The sequence below is a fragment of the Pogona vitticeps genome, chromosome 3 (genome assembly GCF_051106095.1).
Source record: "Pogona vitticeps strain Pit_001003342236 chromosome 3, PviZW2.1, whole genome shotgun sequence".
Taxonomy (NCBI): Eukaryota; Metazoa; Chordata; class Lepidosauria; order Squamata; family Agamidae; genus Pogona; species Pogona vitticeps.
Window position 1 is genome coordinate 33,434,244 of NC_135785.1, and position 13,674 is coordinate 33,447,917.

Genomic DNA, 13,674 nt, shown 5'->3' on the forward strand with positions numbered 1-13,674 from the left:
ATTTAAGATATATGTCAGTTCAGTGCTTGCTATGCCTAGAATAGTTCTTAAGTTACTGTGAAGCTATAGTAACACTGTAAGTAGATTGCCTTCTATTCCATGAGATATATTTCCAGAAATAACAATGGGTAGAAGTAGAAGTAAGTTTATTTGTTTGTTTATTTGGCTATTCTGTCTTTTTTTAGCACTCATGTTTCCTCACATGCATTCAGTGGTATTGCGCTGTGGTGACAAGGACATTGGGGACAGCATATTGTAGTGGTTAGAGCGCTGGAATAGGGTTTTGGAGATCCAGATTCTGGTCCGTGGTCATCTGAAATTTACTGTTCACTCAGTTTTACTTGCTTTATGGCTTTGTTGTGACAATGAAGTGGTGATCATTACATTGACTTCAGGTCGTTGGAGGAAAGTCAGGATTAAAATAAAATAAATAGGAATGGATGAACATAAAGAAATATATGAAAGCTTAACCCTCTGGGCATAGCTACAGAGAAACTTGTATAAATCCATTTTGGACACATTTTGCCACCCATCATCCTTGTGCGGTTTAACATATGGTTCCTTTACTTGTGCACACCTCAGCTGGGAAACCTTTAAAATTAGGTAAAGTTTTGACAAGAGCCATGTCTCTCCTCCTTGAAGTCTATGCAAGAGCAGTAGTTCCTGCCTTAACATTCAATTTCTATTCACTTGCCACAATGGGAGCATATAGTGAGAAGCATCATGTCCCCAAGCCAGATTCAAAGTGTCCTGGGATAAAGAAGTGTCCCAAAACAAATTCAGGCATGCTAGTAGATGAATAGTATTTCAGTTTGCTTGCCTAGATGAGCTGTTCTTGGAAAAATCTCATTGAACATTTACTAGTATATTCCACTGACAAAACCACATTTCTCAAATCAATAGATCTTAGAAAGTTGTTTTTTTTTTTTGCTTTGTTGTGAAAACACTATATTGCAGGCCTGCATCTCTAAAGCTCTATTGAAAATACAGTTCACAGTTAATTGTTCAATTTTCTATGTAATGTAGGTCTCTTAACTCCTATTTATTTTAACATGTATTAAAATATTTTGACAGATATTTTAAAACATCCATTTTAATACCATCCAAAAGACACAAGAGCAATTTGCTATTAAAGAGATTTCTCCAAACAGTTTTTGTAATTCATCTGTTTCTAAAACAATAGGAATTAGACTTGATGATGATAATCAGTAAAAATGTAAAGTATCTTTATATCCACCCAGTTCTTAAGACTAAAGCATTGTTCTGATGTTATATTGTATCTTCCTGTGCCCCTCCTGCATGAACTGGTCCAAAAAAGATTTCTAGGTCCCACCAAACCCTGCACCTATTCACCTCCTGTTTATTATGAGTTTCACATGCCAAACCATGTCTGACCTGGTTTGTACCATGTATTAAAAAGTGTAGTTTGTATGTTTTGATCAGTCCTTATATGTTACACTAGAGTAGATCCAACATATGCTCCTAGTAGCATTATGACTTTCTTGGCCTGTCCTCTATAGCAGAGATACCCCCGGTCCGCGGCCTGGTGCCGGCCTGTGGCTTCGTTGAACTGGGCCACGGACATGGATCTCCGCCCCCACGCATGCACGCATGGTGGGTGTGTCACACTTGCAGGTGGGTGTCGCATGCGCAAGCGCGACACACTCCTCTGCGAGCGTGACACCCATCCGTGAGCATGACATGCCGACCCGCGAGTGCAGAGGTGCCCCCACCGTGCACAGAGCCTGCATCCCCCAACCGGTCCACAGTCCCGAAAATGTTGGGGACCGCTGCTTTACAGCACAAAAAAAAAAAAAAAAAAAAAAAAAAACCCACATCTCCGGAGTGTTTCACAATTTTTCAGCTATCATTCCTCTGGCTGAAGAAGCACACCTTTGGATTCTGGCCAGTTCAAGATGAATGTTTAACCTATTAAATCCCTTCCTTTCCTACAGGTGTGATGCACCAAGTGAAAAATCTAGCAGAATCAGAAGCTTTGCTGACAAGTCCCCCCAAAGCATGCACTAATGGCTCAGGAATGCTGGGTGCTACAACAACAATAAGCACTGGAACAGCCACTGCTGCAAGCAATACAGCTTCAGATTTAGGCTCTCCAAGCTTACAGCACAGCAGGGAAGATTCTCTGGACCTGAGTCCACAGGGGTAAGTATGCTCAACTTGCTCTCTGACTCAAACACTTGTTACATATTTGCATTGGATTCCTGCATTTAGCAGGGGGTTGGACTCAGTGGCTTTATAGGCCCTTTCCAACTCAATTATTCTTTGATTCTATGATCTTATACAGGCACATATTCTTTAGTATATACTGAAATATTTTTTTAAATAATTAGATCAAGAAATTTGGATTTAGTAGGAGCCTGAAAAGATGTTGACATGTTGCAGTATCATTTTTTTCAGCTTGATGATATTGTTAATCTTTCTTCCAGAAATAAAAAATTAGGTTGTATTGTCTATTTCCTGTTGTCTTGAATCTATATGTCATATCATGACATGCATCTTGTGATACTCCTGCATGGTCACTGGCTCTCTCTCTCTCTCTCTCTGTGTGTGTGTGTGTGTGTGTGTGTGTGTGTGTGTGTGTGTGTGTGTGTTTCCATATATCCCGCCTATCTGGTCGATATGACTTGTTGCTAATAGAATAACACTAACAACTGGTACCTTTAAAACCACTGGTCAGAACCCTATTGTGGAATGCATTGCTCATACAGGAGATTGTACACTATATCTTGGCTTTCTGTTGTACGCCCAGGTGCACATGACCTAAGTATTTCAGAACATGTGACAGGCAGCCAGAGGATTGCACATACTGGTTGCACTATTTTGGGTTTACACTGCACACAACAAAGAGAGTTCCAGCCTATATTCAGAATTTGTTCATATACATCACAGCAATTAGCAGACTGATGTGTAATGTGTTTTGTTTTGTTTTTAATTTGATAGCCGATTAAGTGATGTTCTGAAGAGGAAAAGATTGCCAAAACGTGGGCCCCGACGGCCAAAGTATTCACCTCCCCGAGATGATGACAAAGTAGACAATCAAGGTTTGTTTCCAAATTTTGTAAACGGATTGCATGTGTGTGTCATTAAAATAAATTAAAACAAAACAAAAAGAACTGCAAAGGACTAACATATATACTGATGAAATTAATATATATTTCAGTTTTACCTCAGCATAGTGCTTCTGATACGCTCAAAGTGTGGTTTTAAGATATAGTTTGGAATGTACATTTAAGGAACTGCAATAAACCATTTTTTAAAAAGTTGCCTGCATTCACATAGGAACAATATGCCAGGCTTCCAGAGAATTCTTGCTTATTGTGACTGAGCTGCATGCTAAGATACAGAGCCTCGTCACTTCCATTTCTGCTCTTCTAGCAGAGTCACTAAACTGGGAATGGTTTGTTTATTTTTCTGTACAAACCAAGGATCCTGGATTGTTGCTTCCCAGTTAGCCAGCATTTGTAGACCAACTGGTAAACCTTGGCTTGTAAATGAGCAAATCGGGATTTCCAGTATGGACATTATGGTGAGGTTTTACTTATTTATTGTTAACTGAAGTCTTTGTTCATCATTTTTCTTTGGAGCTCACCAAGGCAGCTCTCAACAAAATATATGGACAAGTCCACTTCCTCAGTAGTCTGAGGAAGTGGAATTGTCCATTGAAGCTCTAAAAATATAGCAGTTAGTCTTTAACTATTTTGTCTTTATTTATTATTTTTCTGTTGGTTTTGCCTGATATGCTTGCACAGACTAATGCGGGAAAGTTTTCTAAACCTGTATACTCTGGGCATCACAATGCTATTTAACCATTCTGAAGCGACTTCTCATGCTACTCTTTGTATTTTGCATGTGTAAACTATAATTGCTTACATTGTAGCTTTGATTGAATGGGAGATCACATGTATGTGAAAGTAGTATCAAATACAAGTATCAGTCACTTTCAATTCTGAATGGTAAAATGTGGGGAAGAAACTTGTTTGGTTTTTATTTTAATGCTAGCCTACCTAATAACAATCACAGGGGAAAAAAATCAAAATATTCCTCCATCCTCATTTATTTTTATGCTTTTTCTCTATTCTCTTTCTTAAAGCAAAAAGCCCTACAGCTACTCAGTCTCCTAAATCTTCTTTCTTGGCAAGTTTGAATCCTAAAACATGGGGAAGATTAAGCACACAGTCCAATAGCAACAATATTGAGCCAGCACGTACTGCAGGTGTGAGTGGCTTGGCGCGAGCAGCCTCAAAGGACACAATATCCAATAACAGGTATACCAGATTTAACAAAATGTGGGTATGTAAACCTCCATTCTGTAAAACTGAGAGTGTGATGGATCCTTCAGGGTGGGGAACCAAAAAGTTGTGCTTGTTAATGGGATGAACATCTGTGGAGTTTAGTTGAGCTGGACTGAGGTGGAATGGGATTTTGAGTAGTGTAGGAAGAGAAATCTTGTGCATCTCAGTTTTCACAACAGCCACCAAGTTGTATAGATTGTTTACATTGCAGTTATGTTTTTTTAAAAATGTACACGATTGTTGAGCACAGTGTAAATGTATTGATTGTTACAGTATATTAAACTGCATTTCTTATAGAGAGAAAATTAAAGGTTGGATTAAAGAACAAGCCCACAAATTTGTAGAGCGTTACTTTAGTTCTGAGAACATGGATGGGAGCAACCCTGCACTAAATGTGTTACAGAGACTTTGCGCTGCAACTGAACAACTCAACCTTCAGGTTAGGATATCTTTTTATCTGTCTTGGAATGAAAAACTAATTTTTCAAAGGGAATGCAAATGCAGTCACTTAAATAGTTTTAAATTATTTAATTTTGTTGTTTTAGATTGTTTCAGTAGAATTTTTCTATCCTGCAATTTGCTGATATGGTGGCATTTGGAAATTACTAAATAAGTAAAAGACAAATAGACATACAGTGGTGCCCCATATAGCGACGATAATCTGTTCCGAAAAAATCGTTGCTATCTGGATTCGTCGCTATGTGGGGCAAAAAAACCCATAGGAACGCATTAAAACATGTTTAATGCGTTCCTATGGAGAAAAAACACATCTTTAAGTGAAAATCCTCCATCCGGCCGCCATTTTCGCTGCCCGGTAAGTGAGGAAAGGTCGCGAAAACACTGCGGTGGCCATTTTATTTACCCGGCAGACATTTTGGAACCGCCGATCAGCTGCGCAAAAACGGGGCGTTTGCGATGATCGCCTCCCCGCAATCATCGTAAACCGAGTTTTCCCCATAGGGTCCATCACAAAGCGATCGCCCTTGCGATCGCAAAAACTTAATTGCTATGCGGATTCATCATTAAACGGAGCGCTCGTTAAGCGAGGCACCACTGTATGAATTAACACTGCATTTGAAAGTTATAATAGATGGACTTCCCATCGTTTGTAATAATGATCTAGTATTCTGTTGTGGAAGGGACTGAGCCAGGCATCTTTGCCAAGCTCTGTTGTTACCATAGATCACTGGTTCTTAACCTTGGGTTACTCTGGAGTTTTGGACTGCAACTCCCAGAAGCCTTCACCACCAGCTGTCCTGACTGGGGTTTCTGGGAGTTGCAGTTCAAAAGCATCCGAGTAACAAAGGTTAAGAACCACTGCCATAGATCATGACCTAAATGTGAAAGATTATTGGGGGGGGGGGAGTTTGTTGGCTCTAGAATACAACCAGTAAACCATTTATCAAATACAGTAGGGCATTAGTTTTCATTTACCTGAAGGCATGAAACTGTTTGGTAAAGGATAGCTATGTTTTGCATGATGGTCAGCAATCACTGCATTTTTAAGCATTTTCAAAATGCAGCACTTATTTAAAGATAGGTTATTAGTTGTTCATATTCTAGTTGGTAGCTAGAGATTAAAATACAGATTCTTGGTTAACTATAGCAGTAGACTGACCTAAACCATGATCAGCTGTTAAATCTGATGCATGGAGCAGGGAGGGGAAGGGAATAGGAAGCACATGGGCATGATGCTTTTTCTTAACCATAATTATATCTGAACCAATGTACGGATAATCTCAATAGGACGTTGATGGAGGTCTTATTTAATTCACCTTTAGAGAACTGTCTTGGATGAAATTGTAAGGCATCCATAATTGAGTATCCTATGTGAATATGCTGTTTTCACTAGTCCATCACAATTGGCTTTTTTGTGCACCGTTTGTTTAAATAACATCAAACATAGCAAGACAATGCTGAGTGTATGTAGAAAACTGGGTAAACATTTCTTTGGATTTGAGGTGGGTTTTTATAAGACTGATTCTTCCATTTGTGAAATAGTTTCTGGACTACTGAGACATATTCTATAACAGAGACTGTTTATTTCAGGTGGATGGTGGAGTTGAGTGCCTTGTAGAAATCCGTAGTATAGTCTCTGAGTCAGATGTCTCTTCATTTGAAATCCAGCATAGCGGGTTTATGAAACAGCTCCTCCTTTATTTGACATCCAAGAGTGAAAAAGATGCTGTAAGCAGAGATGTCAGATTGAAAAGATTTCTTCACGTGTTTCTCTCAGCTCCTGTAAGTACTTGTAGTTACCACCCAAATTGGCTGTCATAATGAGTTTTGGTTTTTGTAGTTTATTTAATATATATTTTAACTTGACTTTGCCCTTAAAAAGGAACCAGGGCAGCTTATACCATTAAAAGACATCATAAAAGCTAGTATCTGTGAGTATACAAACACTAAAAAGAATCAAACAAATACCATACAAAAACATAAGCAACACCAAAACACGTGCAAGCAGTAAGGTACAACAATCCATTAAAATACTCAGGCAGCCAGTCACTGAGGAAAGCTTTTCTGAAGAGAAAGGTTTTTGCCTGCTTGTGGAAGGACAGTAAAGATGGGACCAACCTAGCCTCCTGTGGGAGGAGGTTCTGAGAGCAGCAACAGAGAAGGCCCTCTTCCATGTCCCTACCAAGTATCTCCTGATGATCTTAACACCTGGGCAGGCTCATAAAGGGAGATGTGGTCTTTGAGGTAGCTTGGGTTCAAGCCATTTAGGGCTTTATAGGTTAGAACTATTAATATGAATTGTGCCCAGAAAAAAATCAGCAGCCAGTGGAGCTGCTGTAGCAGGGGTTGTACGAGTGATGATTCCTGTGTACAGCTCCAGTTAGCAATCTGGACCTGCTGAGGTTTCTTGACATTTTCCATAGGCAGATCCACATAGAGTGTGTTGCAGTGATCTAGCTGGGATGTACATAAGAACATAAGCCCTACTGGATCAAGCCAAGGGCCCATCTAGTCTAGTTTCCTGTATCTCACAGTGGCCCCACCAGATGCTTCTGGAGCACATGAGACAACTAGATGCCTGTGTCCTGATACCCCTCCCCTGAAGCCATTTTGAGGTATCTTCCTTTTAAGCACAGAGATTATACATCCCCATCATGACTTACAACCTGCAATGGACTTTTCCTCCAAGAATCTGCCCAATCCCCTTTTAAATGCATCTAGTCCAGATGCCACCACCACATCTTGTGGCAAGCAGTTCCGCAGACCTAACAACACTGAGTAAAGAAATATTTTCTTTTGTCTGTTCTCACTTTCCCAGCACTCAATTTAGGTGGATGTCCCCTGGTTCTGGTATTGTGTGTGAGAGAAAAGAGCTTCCCTCTATCCACTTTACCCATCCCCTGCATAATTGTATGTCTCAGTCATGTCTCCCCTCAGATGCCTTTTCTCTAGACTGAAGAGCCCCAAATGCTGTAGCCATTCCTCATCAGGGAGGCGTCCCAGCCCAGTCATCATTTTAGTCGCTCTCTTCTGCACCTTTTCCAGTTCCACTATATCTTTTTTGACGTGTGGCGACCAGAACTGTACACAATATTCCAGATGTGGCCTTACCAGCATTTTGTACAATGGAATTATAATGTTGGCTGTTTTATTTTCAATCCCCTTTTTAATGATACCTAGCATGGAATTGGCTGCCTTCACTGCTGCCACACACTGAGTTGACACTTTCATTGTGCTGTTCACCAGCACACCAAGATCTCTTTCCTGATCCGTCACAGACAGCTCAGAACTCATTAGCTGATAAATAAAGTTGTGATTTTTTGCCCCAATGTGCATTACTTTATATTGTCCTATACTGACACGCATTTGCCATCTTGACACCCATTCTCCCAGTTTGGAGAGATCCTTCTGGAGCTCTTCACAATCCCTTCTGGTCTTCAACACCCGGAAAAATTTCTAAGGCATTTGTCACCAATGCCAAATCGCACCTCAGCTGGCATACTAGTTTAAACTGTGCAAATAGGCAAAATCTGAGCATAACATGGAAATGTTTTCAGAGCTATTGGTTTAAATTGATGTATCGTGTTTGTGAAAGTGATTTTTCCTCATAACTTTTGCAGTGTTCCTTCTTCTAGTGACAGGCTGCAAATAGCCTTTAGAACAGACTTCCCAACTCAGTAAAGTAGAACCTTGGTACCTCTAGGGCAGCAATGGCGAACCTATGGCATGTGTGCTACAGCTGGCATGCAGAGCCCTCTCTGTGGGCACGCAAGCCATAAGTTGCTGGATCGCTATCCCCGGCAGCCAAACTTGAGGCGGCAGCTGCAGCCACAATGCTAGGGCCCCGGCAGACCAGGATCTGAAGCAGCTGGTGCTGGAGGCAGTGGGCCGGCTGAGCTATAGGTAGTGGCGGGGTTGCGCATGACTGGAGGTGGATCTGGAGTGGTGTCTGGAGGCACCTCCATGCCCAGGATTCCCGCTTCCACCACCGCAGCCACCCACTGGGTGTCTCCCCCCCGCCCCCCCCCCCCCCCAGTTTGGGCACTCAGGCTCAGAAAGGTTCGCCGTCACTGCTCTAGGGGATTGGTGGATAAGTGAATCTGCAGATAGTGATCTTGTGGTTAAGGGGGTCCTATTGTACACTCCAGATTGACTGGACTACAGTTCTCCTCATCCCCAGATAGTATGGCCAATGACCATGCTAATTTGAAATGGCAAGACACATAATCTTAGCCAGTCAGTGGATTGAAAAGGGCTACATTAGGATATAATTTGCTTATGGGCTTATTAGTGTTTGGCCCTGATCAACTTTTAAAGGAATCAAAAATTCTTCTGATTCCAGCTTCCTGGAGAAGAGCCCCTTGGAAGATTAGAGCCATTAGAAAATGCACCTTTGTTGGCGCTGGTCCACAAAATGAATAACTGTCTTAGTCAGATGGAACAATTTCCAGTTAAAGTCCATGACTTTCCAAGTGGAAATGGAACAGGGAGCAGGTAAGGATTAATGCTCAGGTAAACCATTTCCAGAATGATCATAGTACTGTGAATTGTGTACAGCTAAAATGGTCTACCAGCTTGTGTTTGCATTCCACTCTTAATACATCATGGATACAACAGCTCAAAACCCATGATTAAAGTGGTACTTTGCTTACAGTGATAACTTATATCACTTCTAAACACTGAATAGGTATTTGCAAACAATTAAAGCCAAAGCTATAGTGTCAGCATAATGACCTTAAATGAAATCCTGTGAAAGTTGTGCTGCTTTGCATTTTTATATAGCACACATGGCTGCAGTGGGACTTCCGCTGCTTACTTCAAACTGCATACCCCCAGCATGCTAGAACAGATTTTGTGGATTCAAGGGGGTTGCAGCAGGGAGTGAGTATTCTCCTTGCATGGTGCCGATAGAAAGCATTTTGTCAATGAAGCAGGCTAATTAGATCATGTTCTTAAAGTATATCTGACAACTTTACATGCAACTCGACAAAATCAAAATTGTACGAATAGATGACAGGTGAGTATTTTAAGATGAATTTATAGCTCCTTGCAAGCAACCCACAAGTTGTAATAGCCCCTGGATTCTGCTTGGTATCTAATTAATTTGTGGAGGAGATATTCGTTCTTTAAGTACAAGTTCTGGTTTCATGATGAAGATGATTTTTTGCTTCAAAAATGTGGATGTTTAATAGTAATGATACCAACTAGTAACCTTGAAGTCATTTCTTCAGTGTTTTCCCACATTCAGGAGGGAAATATAACCACATCTTATGCAACATTTTGGAAATGGCATTTTGTTATGTTGTGATAGCAAAACTGTGATCAGATCTTGATGGAATACAAGTTGTACTACAGCTCTTGTAGATTAGTTAAGGCAAACATTTGTTCAAGTATTTCAACAAGAATGTGTAGCAATTTATTTGATTGTTTATTTCATTTTATGCCACTTTCCCCTGCAGATACAAGCAATAAATATTTTGAAAATAGTGGCTTTTAAATAAAAGTTGTGGACATAGTTGAATTACTTGATCCTGTATCTTTTGACCTGTATCTGCATCTATAGGACTTTGAAGAAGTCCAGAATCATGTTATTTTTCTACCCTGTTTCCCCGAAAATAAGACCTAACCTGAAAATAAGCCCTAGTATGATTTTTCAGGAATGCTCGTAATATAAGTCCTACCCCCAAAATAAGCCCTAGTTAAGTGAAACCCCGCCCTCCACCATTGTGCAGCATCGTGCAGCAACCAGAAGAAGATAACATGACTGTATTTGAATAAATGTAGATGGCTGAAAAAAAATAAAACATCCCCTGAAAATAAGCCCTGATGGGTTTTTTTTGAGCAAAAATTAATATAAGACCCTGTCTTATTTTTGGGGAAACAGGGTACCATCTTAATGGAAAATGTTATGAATATGATTACTGCAGAACTTGAACTATATTAATTAAAGCCTTTAAAGTAGTAACAAGCTGGCAGGGATACCTAAACAATAGGATGATGACCTTCACCCTATATATCCAGTGTAAAAATTATTTAATAGAAGATACTTTACGTAAAGAAGAAAAATGTATTCTATATACAGAAATACATTTGTAAAAATATAATAAAATATGTAGATATTTTTCATGTACAGAAATGCATATGAAATGCATTTCTATACTTTTCTGTTAATAATATTAAATGGTTTAAACTGGGTATAGGAATGAAGGTTATTCCCCCTGTTGTCTGGAAACTGTAAATGTATTTTTAATGTTACCTACATAGAGACTGAGCTGAATACCTAGAGGATATGTGTGCCCCCCCCCTTGAGGATGCTTTTGTGGGCCCCCTGGACACTACACTCCCTTGAGCCCATCCACCCTTCAAAATAGTTTCCCCCTGCAAAAATAAATTCCTCCTCTTAGAAAACTGCAGAAGGGGTGATTCTCCTTTTAGATAGATCACACATACTCTGCACCTTATAGTGCCAAAACCAAAACAAGACAAAAACATGCAAGCCAAACCAAACTAAACCTCCATATATAGATCTTTGGCCACTTCTATGTTTTTTAAACAGGATTATGAGTATGAGTATGGTTATAATGATTACATTTTTGCTCAGGCTCTGGTGACCTATGAAACATTCCAGGGATAGGACATTTACCCCTGGAGCTGCTGAATATCCCCACTATAGACTAACAAGCGGGGCATATGAAATAACAGTCTTAAATTTGACTACTGTTCTTCTTGTTAGTATCTTACAGTGAAATGTTTTGCATGTTTACTTTGTAGTAGACCTGTTGGTGTAATCTGATTACAAGTCCCAGCTAGGTGAGACCCAGTTAAATAAAACTACTGCATGGTAAAGCAGCACTTAAAATTCCATTGCTTCAGTAGGTCTGCTCTGATTGGGACAAGCAGTTGAATTTAGGCCACTGTCTTCAATTTTGCTTATCCCAGGTAAGCAAAAATACCCAGTTTCCCTGAAAATAAGCCCTAGTATGATTTTTCAGGATGCTCATAATATAAGCCCTACCCCCTAAAATGAGCCCCAGTTAAGTGAAACCCTGCCCTCCACCATTGTGCAGCAACCAGAAGGAGATGACATGACTGTATTTGAATAAATGTAGATTGTTGTACATGCAAAAAAATCCCCTGAAAATAAGCCCTAATGTGTTTTTTGGAGCAAAAATTAATATAAGTCCCTGTCTTATTTTTGGGGAAACACGGTAGGATAGTTACATTGGTCACCTAAACTGGTATGAACAGCACCTACTATAATAATTTTCATTTAGATTTACTCTGTTGTATTAAAGTTATCATTGCAGCTCGAAGTTAGAAAACTAAAATAACATACATGCTGGCTTAAAAATTCATTTTTAAAAATTTGCAAGAGGCAAAAACTGCTTTAATTACTGCAATGTACTGATTATATGCAACTGAAAATAGAATAACTGTAGCAACGTTTTTCATAAATTATCTTGAGTTTTTCTCTTAACAGAGGATCCCAAGCTTTAAAATTTTTCAACACTCATCAGTTAAAATGTCAGTTGCAAAGACATCCAGACTGTGCTAATGTGAAACAGTGGAAAGGTGGACCTGTGAAGATTGATCCGCTGGCATTGGTACAAGCCATTGAAAGATACCTTGTAGTAAGGGGTACGTTTTTCTTGTTAATGAGTCTTACTGTAAAAGTGTGGGGACAGCTTTGCATGTACACTATTGCTGTGTCTTAAGAGTCCTGTTGTGCAGATGCAGTGGTTGAACTGCAGTAGTGCAGCCAAAACTCTGTTTACAACCCAGGTTCAGTTCCAGGTAGCCAGCCTGAGGTTCACTCATCCTTCCAAGGTCAATAAATTCAGTACTCAGCTTGTTGGGGGGCAAGGGGAGGAGAGTGGGTAGCCTGCTTAGTTAAATTTTAAACCACCTAGAGAGTGCTTTAAGCGCTATGGGGTGGTATGTAAACAGCACACTTTGCTTTTATTTTTTGTACATCTTCTAAATTTTATGAAGCAGTTATTAAAAAGAAGCATGTAAAATGTCTTTAAACTACTGGGGGAAAACCTCATCCGAGGAAGGTCTTGATGAGGTAGTGTGCATAGAGATAGCAAGCTGTAGCAATGGATTTGCAACATGTCATGGAGACTGGAGATAAAGTATTCAGTATTGGCTGCCCATCTTTTTTCTTCCAGGATGTGGGGCATTGCCAAGGGGAGTGAAACATTTCATTGCTAGGTATATGTGTCTAAATTGCTCAAAAGGTGGGAATATATTGACCCTTACCATGGAAGGCTACATAAAAATCAGTTACTTTGACATTTTACTCCCATTCACAATATTTCAGTGTTGTGCTAAAAGCACAAGATCCATTAATTTGTTTCAGCCCATATCTGAGTTGACAGTGGTTTGAGTGAAGTGCTTAGGAAGATAGAGAGAAATTGCTTCATTGGATACTTGAAAAGTTCCCACAAGGCAGATTTATTTGGAGTATTCATTGGCTTTATTTCAGTTTTACATGATCAAGCAAGGGACTCATGTATTCTCTTCTTTCTAGTACTCTAGTAAAGGGAAAATATAAAACTGTTGGTGTGTGTGTGTTTGTTTGTTTGTTTGTTTGTTTCCCTTAAACGTAAGTGTAGAATCTACAGGGTTCTTTGTTATATTTTACTCCGTGGCTCTGTGTTTAGGATATTATTCATTTAACACATTTGTCAAACAATAAGAGCATGGAAAATGTTTCAGGCAACACAAGTATTAAGAATCCAGTTACAACACTTGCTCTGTTATCTCTTTTAGGTTATGGCAGAGTGCGAGAAGATGATGAAGATAGTGATGATGATGGCTCAGATGAGGAAATAGATGAATCTTTGGTAATGTGCTGTTCAACATTGACTTGTGTGCTCTAAGAATCTAGAGACTGCGG

At 39.7% G+C, this 13,674-nt stretch overlaps 1 protein-coding gene across 2 annotated transcripts in view; it reads left to right on the top strand.

Moving 5' to 3' along the window:
• The window catches only part of TRIP12 (thyroid hormone receptor interactor 12), a 120,507-nt gene that overhangs the window by 84,478 nt on the left and 22,355 nt on the right, over window positions 1-13,674 (top strand). Inside the window, exons 21-28 of one of the 2 annotated variants that reach the window (XM_072996016.2) lie at window positions 1,956-2,163; window positions 2,962-3,062; window positions 4,112-4,286; window positions 4,611-4,752; window positions 6,363-6,554; window positions 9,115-9,266; window positions 12,238-12,410; window positions 13,548-13,621. In XM_072996016.2, the coding sequence (XP_072852117.1) occupies window positions 1,956-2,163; window positions 2,962-3,062; window positions 4,112-4,286; window positions 4,611-4,752; window positions 6,363-6,554; window positions 9,115-9,266; window positions 12,238-12,410; window positions 13,548-13,621 (1,217 nt within the window). The remainder of the gene's footprint in view (window positions 1-1,955; window positions 2,164-2,961; window positions 3,063-4,111; window positions 4,287-4,610; window positions 4,753-6,362; window positions 6,555-9,114; window positions 9,267-12,237; window positions 12,411-13,547; window positions 13,622-13,674) is intronic. The other variant, XM_020792609.3, reaches the window with a different exon arrangement.